This window comes from Patella vulgata, chromosome 4, assembly GCF_932274485.2.
Source record: "Patella vulgata chromosome 4, xgPatVulg1.2, whole genome shotgun sequence".
In the NCBI taxonomy this organism is placed as follows: domain Eukaryota; kingdom Metazoa; phylum Mollusca; class Gastropoda; family Patellidae; genus Patella; species Patella vulgata.
In genome coordinates, this window is record NC_065882.2 from 59026385 (window position 1) to 59044255 (window position 17871).

General features: G+C 33.8%; 3 protein-coding genes across 12 annotated transcripts in view; 2 read left to right on the top strand and 1 right to left on the bottom strand.

The window, feature by feature from the left end:
• The window catches only part of LOC126819275 (uncharacterized), a 59494-nt gene that overhangs the window by 25509 nt on the left and 16114 nt on the right, over positions 1–17871 (top strand). The gene's annotated exons all lie outside the window — the stretch shown is intronic.
• On the top strand, positions 638–5113 carry LOC126819274 (uncharacterized). The gene is made up of 4 exons (XM_050547227.2): positions 638–1856; positions 2853–3101; positions 3800–4073; positions 4751–5113. The coding sequence occupies exons 1-2, from the start codon at positions 1144–1146 to the stop codon at positions 3058–3060; spliced, it is 921 nt and encodes a 306-aa protein (XP_050403184.1). The 5' UTR covers positions 638–1143; the 3' UTR covers positions 3061–3101; positions 3800–4073; positions 4751–5113.
• On the bottom strand, positions 4077–17264 carry LOC126819273 (uncharacterized). 3 transcript variants are annotated; one of them, XM_050547224.2, is made up of 10 exons: positions 17020–17264; positions 15023–15281; positions 13809–14129; positions 12372–12458; positions 11467–11559; positions 9127–9234; positions 7773–8229; positions 7307–7484; positions 6739–6933; positions 4077–5339 (listed from the first exon to the last, which is right to left on the bottom strand). In XM_050547224.2, the coding sequence occupies exons 7-10, from the start codon at positions 8133–8135 to the stop codon at positions 5053–5055; spliced, it is 1023 nt and encodes a 340-aa protein (XP_050403181.1). In that variant the 5' UTR covers positions 8136–8229; positions 9127–9234; positions 11467–11559; positions 12372–12458; positions 13809–14129; positions 15023–15281; positions 17020–17264; the 3' UTR covers positions 4077–5052. The 3 variants fall into 3 exon arrangements, with proteins under 3 accessions (XP_050403181.1, XP_050403182.1, XP_050403183.1); XM_050547225.1 differs by having other exon boundaries at positions 16900–17028; XM_050547226.2 differs by lacking the exon at positions 9127–9234.

A 17871-nucleotide genomic window follows, 5' to 3' on the forward strand; every position in this document is an offset into this window, starting at 1 on the left:
TTATGCTTTTTTAATATGGCCACATGTGCAATGCTATAAGCAGAAAATTTTTGCCCATACAGCAGCCTTTCGGCCTATAGTCTGTCAATATGTGTTTCATTCTTGGCCCACGCCGAAAATCGAACCCGGTACATTAGCCCCCTACTGGGTAGGACCCACAGTACTTTGTTTTATTATGGATTTATGGCCACAACCATATTTTCCACCTTCGAAATAGGCAAGTGGTATATCGCTTGAAAACAGACCCGGTTTACAATACCATGCTTGCTAGAAAACTTTCAATTTTAAATTTTAATTGAAAAGAAATGACGGTTTTCGACATTATGTTTATCCGATTACACTATTTGTGTGCTTTTATTTCGTAAGAAAGTCTTATTCGATTATGCTTAAAGGCTTAATCGTGTAATTCATATCTATATGATATATCACTGATAAAATAATTTTAAAATAGTATAACGCACCAATTCTGTATTTTCTATATGATGGTAAGAGAACGCCACGTTTTATTAGAGAGAATAATGGGATTTTCTTTATGTGATTAATTACATTGTTCAGTTGAATCAGTACAGCAGCATTATTTATGGAGGGGGATCCTCGCCAAAACTCTCAATTTGTGAAAATACATTTGTCGATTTGTCAAAGTACATTTGTTAATTTGTCAAAATACAAAATACATTTGTCGATTTGTCAAAGTACATTTGTTAATTTGTCAAAATGCAAAATACATTTGTCGATTTGTGAAAATGCATTTGTTGATTTGTCATACAACAAAAATACATTTTTTCATGTGTGAAAATACCTGTCTAACCTACAAAGCACAAATTTTGAAATAACACAGCTTAACTTTACAGTTTCAAGATATGTAATTTCAACATTTGTATTTTCAAGATATGTAATTTCAACATTTGTAGTTTCAACATTTGCAGTTTCAACAGTTGTATTAACGACACTTGCATTATCGAGCCTTGCATTAACAAGCCATGCGTTAGCGAACTATGACCATATTTGGGTTGATGACGTTGATCATTAATCCGGAAAACGCCGAGTTTGGTCCTGCAATGATGTCTCCCGTCTCAATAAAAATATCTCTTCTTGGGTGGAGTTTTTCAAGGGGAACTACTCTCATTATTTCCGTTCTTCAACATGGCCAATGAACTTATTCATGAAGTGAAGTCCCGAATAGAGGGAATTTGCAATTTGTTAGATACACAAAATTTTCAATCGCTTTCAGACATCATACATGATATACATACAGTAGCAGGTATTGTCTCAGATTTAATGTGTTCCATGCCTTCCACGGAAGAAGACAGTATAACGATGAATGGATTACAAACTTGTTTATTTCATGTTCAAAATGCTGCAAATTTAATCGAACGAAAGCAGGCCAATGAAGTTATAACTGGATCTCTCGGACATTCATTGTCACCAGGACATACTGGACGACCATCAAAGTTAGTTCCATTTGAACAGCTAGAATTTTTGGTTTCTAATGGATTCAAATTGAATGACATGGCCAATTTATTTAATATTAGTCCCAGAACCATGAGTCGAAGATTGCTTGAATATGGTATTTCATTAAATGAAAAATATAGTCATATTTCCAATGATGAGCTAGATGAAATAGTAATTGACCTTCTTAGTAACTTTCCAAATATTGGGTATCGAAGTATAAAAGGACACCTGCACAGTAAAGGACATATAATTCAAGAATACAGGGTTCGTGAATCGATGAGAAGGGTTGATATAGAAGGTGTTCTCTATCGTCGACTTACTTTAAATCCAGTAAGACGAAGAAGATATTCTGTTCGTGCGCCAAACTCATTGTGGCATATAGACGGCTATCATAAATTGATAAGGTTAGTATTGACTCAATTACAGGCAGGGGCGGACTAAGCTTATTTATCAGCCCAAAGAGGGACTAGCAGTGCATGGCGTTGTATGCCGTGAATATTTGAAAATTCAATTGCTGGATGGGGGCCTGGTGTGGCCGAGTGGCTAGGACGCTTGCCGTTCATGGTGGGGGTCCCAGGTTCGAATTCTGGCGGAGATCGGGTCGACCTTGTGGATTTTCTCGACTGGGTTCCCCCTTGTCAGGTGGGGAATGACATGGAAAAGCGTTCTAGTCCATTGGATAGGATGAAAAACGGAGGCCTGTGTTCACTAAGCTACGAGAGGGCATGTTAAAGTCACCTCGGCAGTTAAAATCGGTAGTGAGAATAGGGTGTTGCCGCTGCCTTAGCAAAATTTACCCTCATTGCACACGCTTGGCAAATGCCCGTCTCTAGTTAGCCTATAAATTAGTGCAGAAAAATGGGACGTTAATCTCCATTTCATTTCAATTGCTGAATGTGCAATCTTCGCTTTAAAACTGACTATTAACATGCATAAATTTTTGAAAGGCCCTTTGGGTCGGGACCCAACTGGTTTTGGCCAGGTGTGTCCCCCTCCATACCTGCTTACAGGTGATATACCGTTTTGTAATGTAAGCTTATAGAATTGATTTAAGAGTCTTCGTACTGTAGTAATCATTGTTGATTTCTGACTCCTGTTAAGTGAGTTCGCTTACTCAAGATAATTAATCCAAAATCCATATTTGGATTTTTAACACCCATTCGAAACCAGCTATTCAATATCATTAATGTCAGACTGGTTTATGATATATAGGCTTACTGTATTTGTATGACTAGTATAATATTTTATATGGGTTGCATTTTTCGAAACACGATGGAATGGCGGTTTGTCAATTACCGGTATATTATATATTGTATCTTTAACATTAACTCATCGCAGTTCAGTTTGATTAGTGGTAGCTGAGTAATGATCATTTGTATATTTTTTCCATATCTTTTAAGCTGGCACTTAGTTGTTCATGGAGGTATAGACGGTTATTCTCGCCTCCCTACATATTTAAAGATTAGCAACAACAATAGAGCAGAAACTGTTATGCAAGCATTTAATGAAGCTGTTCAAAATTATGGATTGCCATGGAGAGTTAGATCGGATAAAGGGGGCGAGAACGTTCGTGTTGCAGAATATATGATAAATTCCAGAGGTTTTTGAAGAGGCAGCCATATTACTGGAAGAAGTGTCCATAATCAGAGGTAAATTTAGTACGTCTGCATTAATATGTTCGATTTTATGTTATACATCTGTCTGTTCGCATTATCCTTTGAATAATAATTTTCAAGTTATGGTCCTTGATCCCATAAAAATATGCCAAGTTTAAATGGTTTAAAATCTTGATAGTTAGTCAGTGTGAAGCATCATACAGAATGCCCGTATTATTGTTTGGAACATGTTTCAGACTTCTTCCACTTGACTACAGTATTAAGAGGTTTCAACTATTATAAACGATAATCAGCAGTCTTCGTGCCATTCGAGGGTTTTCATTAATATTAAAGATATGTGCAGTTTTGCGTTAACCAATGGATATGTAACATTTATCACCTAATTAGAATTTTAAACTTGTGATCGTATATTAGCGTTCAGAAAACGAATGTCATGTTCAATATTTGATACGATTCAATAACAATCACCAGAGTTACTGCCCTTTGTTTGTAATCTAGATTCCAGAGTTTTAATGTGTCTTTGTCGTCATCAAATGTAGGTAAAGTAGTTTGTTCAAAAATCAAATTATGTACCATTGTCTAGACTTTGCTAAAAACATTCATTCTGTGACTTTGTGTGGTTTCATGAAAGGAATGTTGACAATTTGTTGCTCTGGTGTCATTTTCAACAACCTGTTCATATTTTAACAGTGAAATAGATCATCACACTTAATTTTTTTTTTATTTCAAAGAATAGAGAGATTTTGGAGAGATTTGTGGATGGGATGCATCAGTTTTTTCTACTACCTTTTTTGCTACATGGAAGCAGAAAACATATTTATACCAACTGATGAAATACATATTCAAGCCCTACACTATATCTTCATACCAAGGATTCAAAAACACTTGAACGAATTTAGAGAGGCCTTTATCAGGCGATCTATTAGGACAGCTAATCAGAAAACGCCGTTACAGTTATGGATAGATGGTCAAATCCTGGATCCAAATGAAAATCTTGCTTCTGAGGTATATTTTCATTGATATGTTTATTCAAGAAATCCAGATTAATATAATCTTTCATTTTTTGACAGTGGTTAAGATTATGCCTAAAAATATTCAAAAATTGGAGGGTGAGATTTTGGGATATTTTAATTTCCATAGCAAACAAATGATTTAATCTGTTAATGATAAGATAGAAGTCTCCAACCTTATACACCCCAACAACTGTTATTATATCCCAGAAAGTTTCAAAACTTTTCGTTGAGAACTGTGATCTCTATCGTGTAAAGAAGAAGTTTTTATGGGCATGCACAATAACTAGTAAAATGAAACTTTCAACCTTTTCAAAGATAAGATACAACTTTTAAACTAGCATATTCATAATCAGTGACCTCAATAATATATAATTAATTGCTTGCTTCGTCAGAATCAGATGATTTTGTGACTTGACCTAATTTTCGCCATTTTTATAAACAATTACAGCAACTCTGGTCTCTATCACGTTTACAAGGTTTCGTGAATCAAGGTCAATAACTCTGGAAAACATTGAATTTCGATAGGCTTCTTCCTTATGCTGGTATAAACAACTACAGCAAGTTTCGTTAAAATTCTTGTTTACAATATGAAATAAACTTATATCTTAAATAAACCTATAAATTCAATCCCAAACAGACGTTCATTAGATTTTAAATATTTTTTTATAGGCAGACTTTCAAAGTTACGGAACAATACAAAATGGTTTGATGGCATATGATGATGAACCAGAAAGAGTTGTTATTGGTCATTTTCCTATATCTTTAACTGATCAAAAGATGGAAGAATTGATGTGCCAAATAAATCCTTTATTCGATTCAGAAAATCAGGGAATGGACTTGTTTCTTGCAACCGTAAATTTCATTTCTAATTATCATGAAATGAATTAGGAAATCAACACTGCTTTTTTTCAATTAATAGGTTTTTATTGGGTATTTCACCAACAGAGGCCCAGTTCATGCTACATACATTTTCAATTCAAACCAAAACCATAAGCACATACAATTATGTTAATAAAAGCATTTTCTAGGAAATCGTATTCTTTCATATATTTCGTTTGGTTAATAGTAATAGATGGCGCACATGTATTTACTGTAGTGCAGTTTAAATTTTCATGGTCAAATAGTAGTAGCCCATCTCCTATATTTGGAGATATGGCAGGGCTACCAGTTGTTGCCAGAAGAAAATGTCCAGTATTCAGTTGAACATCATCTTCGAGATCTGTTTCCATATCCAACCACTGGGTACTGATTTTTCCACCTAAAAATATATACAAACTTGTTAAATAATTTGAAACAAAAGACCATCAAGAAAGTTAACATACGCCATACAGCAGTTTAACTTCAAGGCAGCTACTAGTCTTCTATGAAGGGCTGCCGCCTGCCGGCATTCATTATATTTTAGAATGTATCAGTAAAATATTCATAACTAATTTCCTAATACATGCATAAACTTTAGTTTGAGCTATTTTCCGATATGCACAGGTAATGGATCTCAGCGACAGGTGCATGAACATTTCGACCCTTGACGGAGGGGGATCCTCGCCAAAACTCTTAGGCCCGTATTCTCGAAATTGGATTAGTGCTAATCATAGATTTAATCTCTGACTTTTCGACCAGCCATATTCTGAAAGGCTGATTAAATTTTAAGCTAAGATTTTTATAAACTTTGATTAGCCTAATCAATGAGTTAATCATTGTTCGAGAATACCATAAAATGTGGTATTCTCGAACGTTGACTTGTACTTAATCATTGACTAAATCACCCCAATGTTTAGTCATCTCAGGGGGGTAGTTTAAGGAAAGATTAAGTACATGCATATGCAATTACAATGTATTGAATATTATAGAAATTATTATTTTTCATTGAATTCAGACTCATTGCACTTATATTTCGCCTCAAAAGTAACAAATTTACATTCATCGTAAATTCTGTTGAAAAAGTTTTTTTTATATATATATTAAACATTCTCTATTATATAAAATATAATTATGTGCACTTTAGTCAAAATACAAATAATTTTTAGAAGTGTCAAAGAACCTTTAAGGAATTGCAAAGAGCGGAACAAATCAACCTATTGGCACAAAAGGGAACCCACAGCAGCTAAATCGTCCGGGCAGTCGACAAGGATTGTCACATTTAATTATCAGAAATCAATAGAATTTGTTTGGCTTCTAGTTCTGCCCTCAGCGAACATTTACTATACAAAATGTAATAGGCATCCTCCTCTCAGTTAGTTACCCTCATTGCACACGCTTGGCAAATGTCCGTCTCTAGTTAACCTAAACAGTGCATAAAAATGGGACGTTAAACTCTATTTCATTTCATTTGGTATTAGTGTTGAAAGTAGAGGTCATGTTCTAAGTGAGTTAGAATTGATTTATAAATTTTTTCAGTTTAGAAATCAATTCGAACTCATACATAAAGTCCTTTCAAAACTTAAAGCATACATTATTTCCTTCTAATGTTATTAAGTGTGGAACTCAATGATGAGTCTAAAAAAAGCTAAAGATCTCCTCTATCATCTGATAATATACAGTTGTGCATCCACCGAAATATGACAAGAAATTAAGGAGAAGAGATGGTGTAAGGTTGTACAGAATCCCGGACTATATAATTCTGGTTATTAAACTCTTTAAAAGTAATAACTTATACTTACGTTCAAGTTTCTTCAAAAACTGATGAAAATTGTACACAATTATCTCTTCTAACTCCTTGTCTTCTGGTTTAATTGAGAAACTAGGATGAAACAAATTAATTACATCCAAAGCCTTAACATCTGTCCGGCTAAAGTATTCGGTGGCTTCTGCTGAATACTGCATTAATAATTTATAAACACCATGAAGTTTGAGACCTAAAAAATATAAGATCTATGTGTATCTGTACAAATTAATTTATATCATTTCTATTATCACAGCCTTGAAATTTAATGCTGAGGGGTAAAAGTTGCATATATTGGATATATGCCATTTCAGTCTGTATAATTTCAAAATGTTTTTGTTGGGTTTGTTTTAAATTTTTGTTCATGTTTAAAAAAAAAAAGCACCATAAAAACACAATTACATTTCACAGCTCCACAAAGAGAACAATTAAGATAAGTCAGCAAATACTTTCATAGACTAACTTGGCGGTCCGTCAATTGGCCTCGCGACAATTGGCTCCCGACTATTTGAGCGGGTCAAATTGTCGCGAGGCCAATTTGTCGGGCCCAATTGACACAGACTTACCTTCTATGAACTGCAGTAATGGTGGCAAAAAACGATAAAATCCATAATGGCATCGAATCGCTAACATGGCTTCTTTTTTGTTTTCTAATGTCAACATCTTTTTATATCCTGCAGATTCCAATATATCAGCATTTTTCTCAAAAACCTCTGATACATTTAGAGCTTCTAAAGAATCAATCTACAATAGCAAAGATTAACAAGTGATAGCTTTGACAATAAATTTATATTTAAACAGGAGAGTAAGAACTACTTTTAATAAATCAAACAAAAGTTGAACATGCCATAGATTGAATGTACGCGAAGTCAATTATCTGACTTTTGGACAAACAATGGCCAATAACTTGTGTTCGCAAACATTTTTTACTACACAGGTAACAACTGTAGCCCTTATCGTGTTCACAGGCCACAATTTAATATGGACTATAAAATGAAAATTGTTTCATTTGAGCTGCAATTACCAACCTACCTCTTTAAGAGCTTGGAGAACATCTCCAGTTAACATTTCATCTGAAATTTCACCAACTGCAGGTTGTGCATTCTGAAGGATGAATTTAGTAAACTGTGGTAGAAGGCATCTTGGTCCTTGATTTCCCATTAAGATAGAAAAGGCAACAACTTTGCCTATAGTCTTGTATGTTTTATTCTGTAGTAGTGTTGAATTGATGGCAAAACCACTATTTTCAAAAATGGGAGTATGTTTAAAGATAAGAGAGAAAAACTCCCTTGTTAAGCCGCCTGCATCCACCCCATCTTCCCCTATGAATATTACATTTAACAGTTGATCAAATTCAAAATCTTCCAGATTTTCCATGGCTGTTTGCAAAAACATTTTTCTAACTACTGAGACATGGAATCTCTCCTTTACATTTTGACCAAAAATTTTCTCGGACAGTTGATGCAAATCATATTTTAAATTACCAGTCCTGAAAACAAAACCAACACATTTATCAATCGATTATTGCTCAGATACATTTAAACAGTATACAACATAATAATAGCAATATAGGTCTACATATAGTGATGTGGACATATAACATATAGCATGACATTCACCCAAAATGGCAGCGTTGTTTCATCAAGATCTAAATTGTGATGGAAAATGTTGATAACTGCACATTTTGCTAAGCTTCTTTGAAAACAGATAAACAATTCCAAGAGAAATTAAATTATATCGTAAGTATTAAAAACAAGCGATTGCCATGCGATATACGCCCACGGTAGCTTTGACAATAAATTTATATCTACACAGTCCAAATGAATGAAATGAAATGGAGTTTAACGTCCCATTTTTCTGCACTAACTAGGCTAACTATAGACGGGTTGTACACAGTCGAGTAACTGACTACGTTTATCGAATCATCATAAAATTCAAATCGTCCTAGTTTCATTCAGATCGGCCAAAAACTCTGGCTCCAAAGAGCACACAAAATCTAAAATACAATTTTCAGGCGAAATAAGGGCAATAACTGTAATGATTTTTATCGCAGCGCACCCAAATTCGCACTTGACCTTCAAGTTACAATTTAACCAAGATCTTACGAATATGAACCTCAATACCAAATTTGAACGAAATTGATTTAAAAGTATGAAATTGTGGATGGGCCGACGGATGGAAGAGACAACGACATTATACTACCATATTAACCTTTGGTGTATAAAAAATATGACATAAAAATGAAGGTATAATATAATATATTTAGAGATACCATTAAATATGTGATCCGCATGAATAGTTTTTCGAAAGTGAAAATGCAAACATGTTTCTATAAACACACAAAGTATAAAAGATATTATATTATAGGAATAAAAAAATTGTTTACTGTGTCCTTCCTTCGTCTGTTTTCTTGTCATCTTCGCCGCAAGATGCAGCATGTATTTCAACTAATTCCTCATCAAATTCTAGACCGCAAATTGGGCAAGATTTCAGGCTGTAAATTAAACAAAAGTAGAGGCTGATAGAGATGGGCCAAATAGTATATCGGATATACTGTATAAACTGTGTGGTGTCAGTATTGTGTCAATACATGCACATCAATGCCTACTATTGTGCAAAAAACAATACCGTACCGATATCGAATTTGAAATTTCAATACCTCCTATAACTTAACGGGGCCATCCCACATGAAGACAATATGCAACCAAACACTGTTTGTGCGTATAAAAATATGCATATATTTTTGTTAACTCTAATAATTTTCTTTTTAAATTGGGAACTGGAGAGGCCACAGATAAAGTGTAAATGAAACAAGACTATCTGTCTCTTATGGAAAATGTTAAATTCATGACAGATGTCTTATAACCATGATTATTATAATCCGTCCATATTATTGATAATAATAATACTCATCATTATCATTCAATATTAAAATTAAAACAAGAGTTAAACGCCAACAAAACAAGAGTTAAACGCCAACACAATATGCGCCCAAAACAGCAGCATTTTCTCATAATTAGACCTTATCAAGAAGCAAGGACAATAACCCTTTAAACAATATTTGGAATATAACTGGACTTACACCATGTTTATGAACTTACTAACCAAGTATATTCCAAAATACATGCAGTCTCTGGACATTAGCAAGTTTTGGAAAAAGGGCAATAACTCTCCATGTTACTTTAGAATCATAGCCAAGACACAACTTATCCTATACCTTATGGCTATGAACTTACATACCAAGTATGAACGAAATCGGTTGAAAACTCTAGGCGTTGGAGTGGCCACAAAAATTCATGAAATTATGGGCAAAGGCAATAATTCTGCAAGTTACGTTCAAAATGCGAACTCACATACCAATTATTAACAAAATCGGTCGAAAACTTTAGGCGTGAGAGTGATCACAAGAAATTGTGGACGGACAGGGGCGACAACAATATACGACCAAAATTAAATTTTGGGCGCGTATAACGATGGACGGACGCCGAGGCGACACCAATATACGACCACAAGTGGGTGTATAAAAAGAAGAATAACATAACTACAAAACTAACATTTAAGGGAATGTTTCACAAAATTATACAGTTTACAATTAATAGAGGCTGTTTTAAGCTATTTTCACATAAATTTAGATTCCTAATATTACAGGCTTTTTAGATCCAATTAGATCGTGTAGGTGTTGTTGGTGCCGTGGACGAGGCAATGACATATAATAGATCCTTGGCACGGCATAAAGGAAATTGTAAAAGGGTTGGGGCTTGAATACTTAAATACACAATCTGAAAACTGTTATGAGAAGCTTAAATTATCATCTCTATATACCGGTAGTAAACATATAATTACATGCATCTATCCCTTTAACAATGAATCATAACAAAAACTCATATGATCAGGTTCATAACTATGAAAAAACAAAAATATAAACTTTGCAAAATGAAATACTTAGTTTCATGAACAACAAGTTCTTCGTTCTTGGTTGAATTCTGCAAAAATTGTAGGTCGTCTTATCACAAATATTAATAATATACAAACGGCCACAAAAGAAAATCAACACACGATTTGTTAACACAGCAACCAAATTTTCAAAATATTTTCATCTGTGATTTTAAAAATATTGTTTCGTGTAATTTGATATTTTCATAGCATATAGAGGGTAATTTAAGCCGATGTGAATACTTCAAAAAAAATTCTGCAACATTTCAATTGACCTCCACCTCATTAACAGCACTGTACCATGTTCTACCATATGTCACTTCTGGAACATGAAAATTCGGTAAGGCATGGTCGCAAAAAGTTGTAAAATATACAGAATATATTTTCAAATTTCTTGTATGACCATCCCTTACGGGATTTTCAGTTCCGGGTGTGATGTGTGGCATAACATAAAAAAATGTTAAAGGTGTGCAGGACAAATGCAGTGTCAAAGAAAAATTTTGTTCAAAGAAGCTTTAAAAAAATTATTTTTGACAAATTTTTTTTTTAATGCAATATTTTATTCACATGGAAAAGGATCAGAGAACAGGCTAAAGGCTATGTGAGACTCCTCTCCGTAACAATTATTTCATTATTGGCAAAAAAATAAGAGTTTTTACATCACAAACTAAGTGACTTTAGAAGGCTGTCCTGTCAAATAATGTCATGAAAATGTTGTTTATTTGTGCTAATGAGATCTGCGTTCTGAATACCACTTTTAATTTTCTTACAAATTCAAACACTATTAACTCACCTCACTTACACAAGCATATTTACAAATAGGAGTAACAGAGGACAACTGCTCTGACTTCTGTCTCTTTATTTTAGGTAAATTATCTTCCTGAAGCTAAATTAAAAATTTTAATAATAATTCAATGAAGGCAAAGTCAATAGGTTATCACATAGTGAGTAAAAACAATGAGTTAACATGACATTGGTTATTCAGAAAACAAGTTAAAACGCTCAACATGTAATGGTAGGCGAATAAGTCGATAACAGATGCAAAACATGCAACATTTCGGAAAGTTATCCATTCATCAGCAAACAAAAATTATTATTAAACTAGATACAACTAACAGCAGAATCTAAATGTGACAGCCAAAACATTACTGGTACCACCAGTTTCAAGGGAGAACCCTCAAGTCAAATCATTCAGAACAGTAATATAAACAAAACAAATAGTAATACATTAGGTACTGGATAGTAAATGTGTTGAAATGTATTTAAAAGGTCAAATAATAAAATAAACATGAGAAAAACAACCTAGAAACTGGATTTTGCAAGTAATGTAGCTAACAGTTTTAAAGCTATGATTTGTATCATGAATTATGAAAAGAGGACAGGCATAGAAAAGGTCTACAATATAATAAAACGAATTTGTGTTAATTTCATGCGGTTTAAGGGTTCCTAATCGGTCAATGATCTTTATTTCACATTGTTTTCTGTTTGCCGTACTGCCACTATATTATTAGTGCTATGGCTGAGCTTGGCTAAAGTGCATAGCTACAGGTTTTTATACGACCAAATTATGGTCCGAAAATATGGACGGACTAGTGCAAGGACAATATACGAAACAAAATAACATATGGGCACATAAAAATCATATTTCAAGATTATGCTTAATTTCTAACCTTTGATTAGTTTGCAATGCTTACTTACCTCATGAAATTCTTGTATATGTTTTCTCAAATTATTTAAAGGCACTTTTTCACCGCAATCCATGCACTCCTGTGTTATCATATCTGACTGTAAGTAAAAGATAGTTTCAGTTTTTATCCCAGAATATTATACATGGAGAAATCAAGACGGTATTATAGAGCTATATCTGAATCTCACAAATCTGATCAGAATAGGTTTATATTCTTTAAACTGTAAAACCCCAATGTAATAGAATTCTTGAATTATGAAACTCTACAAATTAAATGCTAATAATTTGACATTCACTACTCTATCCTATATTCAACCAAAAGTTTGTGTTTAATATAATGTAATAGACGATGCAGGTAGACTGCACAACACTAGATATATACAAGACATAACACACACAGTATATAATACAAGACACAATATACACAGTACATAAAAAGGCAAATACTCCCAGAGAAGACAAACAAACTCTACCAGTAGCAATCAAAATCACTTGACGAAAGGGCTGTGGTCCACGGGGTCTCCGTAAGCGCAAACTCAGCAACAAGTCACTAAACGTCAAATACTATTCGCTCCATAGGAGAGTAACATATAATTTTACAAAATATAAAATTATGATAACGAATCAAATATTAGCTGTCCAAAGTTAGAATTAAAGACTTTAAATTTATCCAATTTGTGATTGTTTATTAGTTTTTCAATTTGTCTGTGAAGTCTGCTGTGAAGAGCACCTTTATTTAAACATTTCTTATACAAAGAAACTAATTTATTTATAAAATTTGAAGACGGCTACATATGTTTATAAATCTAAATGTCTGAGAGTAAAAAACATTATATAAGGTATTTTCATTATTACTATTACTTTCAGTTGAGGGATATTTAATTACATCAAAAGGGAAATAATCTGTTTTGTCATATACAGTAGTATTAAAAGTACAGTCATCAATAGTGATATCAATATCAAGGAATGCAGCATGTAGATCTCCAGTGTTTTCTTTATTGAGTACAAGTTCAGGTGGATAGATTTGGTCTCTGTAGCGCTTAAAATTTCCCTTATCATTAATGGCAGTTACATCGTCAATATATCGAAATGTGTTATTAAGATTGCGTGCAGTTAGTTAGTTTTACTCCTATCTTGAAAATCGAATTTGTATTTATGCAGGTTTCCATTTGCCATAAATGGCGCAGGATCAGTGTCCATAGGAAGGCCAATGATCTGTTGAATGATTTTATCACCTACTGCAAAAATGGTATTATCAATCAAATAGTGGATAAGGTAGCTTGCCAGGAATAATTTCGGAAAACGTTGATAGGCTTCTTCCATATGCTGGATGTATAAACAACTACAGTAAGTTTTGTTAACTCTGGTCTCTATTTGGTTTACAACAAATTGTGGGCAGATGGACAGGGGCGATGGCGTGGGCGTATAAAAAACTCGACTGTACATACCTGCATGCCTTTTGGAGTCCCACTAATAGTAATATCCAGATCTCTCTGTAAGGGTTTGATATATATGATGGCTTGTCCAATGTATGACTGTGCCAGAAAAGCACTTGTGTACCCTGATGGAGGGGGGTCAATAAACTCCATTATGGTTCTTCCTATGGCACGATTTAGATCATACCCTCCTCCATCTATCAATTTTGGATAATGTGAATATATTTCATTTGAAAAATACTTTGCATCATCATTCTTAAAAAGAGTTATTCTTTTTTCTCCCAGTCCAGCATCCTGTGTGACTTTTCTTGCGAACCGATCAGGGACAGTGTTCTAAAAATATATTAAAAATACATACTGGTACATAAATTCAAATAATAGCTAGAAATTTGTTGAAAATCTTAAATAATATAAATCATCTGAAATATAAGCTTACTATAATAAATATTATTCAAATGTTCAAATCTCATGATTTAGTTTCCTGGTCGTACTACCTAAGGTAAAAGGTAGTAACTTGCTCTTATACAATCCAATATCCAAACTTCACATTGAAATAATTTGATTTGACCGCATAATTCTGCGTTGTAGCATCTATGTCGAACCTTTCTAACTTCAGGTTGTAATAATGTCAAAAGGTAGTAACTTAGTGATTTCCTAATGTCATTTTTGACAGTTAATGCTCCTGCCATTGCAACTTAACTACAATGATCACAACCCACTATTACCCTGTATTAAATGTGATGTTTGTGGTAAAATGTTTGGTCAAAATCAACTGTGACATATGTATTACTATATGGCTACAAGCTATCACCTACTACCACATCTACCTAAACTATGTACCACTATCAATTGAATGTCACATCTGTATGTATATAATGTGTATACTGTTTTGTTTATTGTTAGTTTGTCGATGTTCTCATAACATACTATATATTCGATGTACAATGGGCCTATGGCCTTGTAGTATCTGAATAAAGTTATTATTATTATTATTCAATCGTGTCTGCATAGTTTTAATACAACCACCAAAGAACATGTCGTCTCTGTCTATCTTTCATTTGTCTGTAGTCCACAATGTATTGTGAACACATACAGAATTCATCCAATGTTTATTTTCAGAGTTCTTGCCCTTGCTGTATGAAAAATTCCTTGTGGACTGGGCGATGATGAGCCCTATTAAAATTCAGCTTATTCCAATATGTTCATTTATCATATAAATACTTTACCTGTGTGCAACTTGACACACAAAAAAAACGATGAGTCCATGTGTTCTGTCTACCAGTACCAGCAACTCTTTTATTACTTGTCCTCGAAATACTAGAATAGGGACAAAACAAACGGCGCATTTCGCTGACATTTGGTGTTGACGGTCCAGGTAATATAGTAGTAGGAGTCTGTGTAGTTCGAGATTTTTCTTCCAGTTCTCTGGCTGCCTGCCTAAGAAGCTCAGCAGTTTTCTTCAGATCATTATCTGACATTTTTATTCTGAAAAATATAAAAAAGAATTTTAGTTGGACAACAACACAACAGACACCCAAAACAAGAACATTTTCTCAAAATTAGACATTATCAAAAACAGAATAACCCTGTAAGTATTTTTGAAATATAACTGGACTTACACCTTAAGTGCACAGGCAAACTAAAGGCAGTAACTCTTAACGATTTTTATCGAATCACAACCAAATTCAAACATGACCTTCATTGCATGGAAACAAAGATACGTACGGTACTAAGAATCGTTAAGTTCGAATAAACAGTGTTGTCTAGAAAGGGGTATATATTCTTCCGGAATTCGTGGATGTTCATCCAGGAATAAAATAGGCCTGTCAGGGAAAAAATAGTTTTAAGGAAAACAAGCGGTCGCCATGCGATATACGCCCACCAGCAGCTTTGCTCAAGTAAGGTAGTAACTTCAATGATTTTTATCGCATCGCAACCAATTCGCACTTGATCTGCACTGTATAGCGATAAAGACACATAACAAGTTTCATTAAGATCGGACCATGACACATGCCAAGTTTCGTTTCCATCAAATGAAAATTGTAGACTCTTATCGCGTTCACAGTCTAAATTGGCGAAGTTTGTCGAAAAAATGGGCATAACTCTGAACGTAATTTTCGAATTGCACCAAATTCGAACTCATCCGAGATCTTTGGATATGCCAAGTTTCATTTCTATCGGATGAACATTGTAGACTATCGCGTTCACAAAGTCTAAATTGACGAATTTTGTCGAAAAAGGGGCATAACTCTGCAAGTAATTTTTATGTGGGCGCATAAAAACCAGTTTGGTTGAGTATTTCAGCAATATTTTTCTTTACTATTTGCGAAAAAAAAGAGGCCGCAGGGGAACCGGAAAAAAAACCCAACTTAATCCCTAGCTACCGACTCACAAAGTCTAAATTGACGAACTTTGCCCAAAAAGAGGCTTAACTCTGCACGTAATTTGTATGTGGGTGTATAAAAATCAGTTTGCTTGAGTATTTCAGGAATATTTTTCCTTACTATTTGCGAAAAAAAAGAACGGGCAGGGGAAACAGAAAAAAAAACAACTTAATCCCTAGTACCCTACCTACCGACTCTATTTTTTTTTGGAGAGGAAAAAGGAAACACAGGTATTTTTTTGGCCTAAGTTTGATTAATATGTTTGGATAAAAAAAAAATATGGCATCTAGTTTAGATAATAAATGAATGAAATGGAGTTTTTAACATCTCATTTTTATGCACTGATTGGAGTCTCTATACAGAGCACACAAGAAAGAGCAGACGAGCAGTAACTCTTGCAAATGTTAGGCCTATCAAACCCAACTTCATTTTACGAAGACAAAGATACCCTACAGGCTACATACAAAGTTTCATTAAATCTGGATAAAAACTCTCGCCAGTATAGACTAGACCACAATGCATATAAAAACAAAATCTAAGAAAATATTTTAATTCAAATATTAGTCAAAGTAGATGTGTGGATCTACGGTATTATTAATATTATAGCCTAAAACTACTACTATTTATGTGTCTGTTTCAAAGTCACAGTGTCACCCCAATTCCGCGAATTCGTGCAAATATCTTCAAATATAAATTTTGACAACAAAAACTAATTTCACCTGTATTATTGATATGTCTGTTGATATATGATTTTACAAATTAAAACTGTCTAAATTTACTAATTAAAAAATATTACTCTAGCCTATAAACCAATCTGATTCACAGAGAGAATTACTTACGAATTTGCCTATAAACTAGTTTCATTTGCTGTTTGAAGAACGGAAATAATGGGAGTAGTTCCCCTTGAAAAACTCCACCCAAGAAGAGATATTTTTATTGAGACGGGAGACATCATTGTAGGACCAAACTCGGCGTTTTCCGGATTAATGATCAACGTCATCAACCCAAATATGGTCATAGTTCGCTAACGCATGGCTTGTTAATGCAAGGCTTGATAATGCAAGTGTCGTTAATACAACTGTTGAAACTGCAAATGTTGAAACTACAAATGTAGAAATTACATATCTTGAAAATACAAATGTTAAAATTACATATCTTGAAACTGTAAAGTTAAGCTGTGTTATTTCAAAATTTGTGCTTTGTAGGTTAGACAGGTATTTTCACACATGAAAAAATGTATTTTTGTTGTATGACAAATCAACAAATGCATTTTCACAAATCGACAAATGTATTTTGCATTTTGACAAATTAACAAATGTACTTTGACAAATCGACAAATGTATTTTGTATTTTGACAAATTAACAAATGTACTTTGACAAATCGACAAATGTATTTTCACAAATTGAGAGTTTTGGCGAGGATCCCCCTCCATAATTATTAACAATGGTAACCACTATAAGACAGCTGCTTCAAATATGTCCCTTAAAGAGCAATGTTGGCTTTGTGGTATTGTATTGAAGTTAAAAAAAACCTATAAACAGCTGATACCACTTCTTGTTACTACGTATAATTCACACAATATGTAATACTTGACATTTTGTATTTAGTGATAGTTTGCAAGTGGTTGCCGTTTGCCAATAAGCACCATCTTATCGCCCGCTTAGCTATCGGTAGAACCATGATGTCATGC

Coding starts and splice junctions, on each gene's coding strand:
- LOC126819274 (XM_050547227.2), top strand. CDS start 1,144: ATGGCCAATGAACTTATTCATGAAGTGAAGTCCCGAATAGAGGGAATT. Junction 1,857..2,852: donor GGCTATCATAAATTGATAAG/GTTAGTATTGAC, acceptor ATATCTTTTAAG/CTGGCACTTAGTTGTTCATG.
- LOC126819273 (XM_050547226.2), bottom strand. CDS start 8,135: ATGTTTTTGCAAACAGCCATGGAAAATCTGGAAGATTTTGAATTTGAT. Junction 7,485..7,772: donor TTCTCCAAGCTCTTAAAGAG/GTAGGTTGGTAA, acceptor TTGCTATTGTAG/ATTGATTCTTTAGAAGCTCT. Junction 5,340..6,738: donor GTTTTTGAAGAAACTTGAAC/GTAAGTATAAGT, acceptor ATATATTTTTAG/GTGGAAAAATCAGTACCCAG.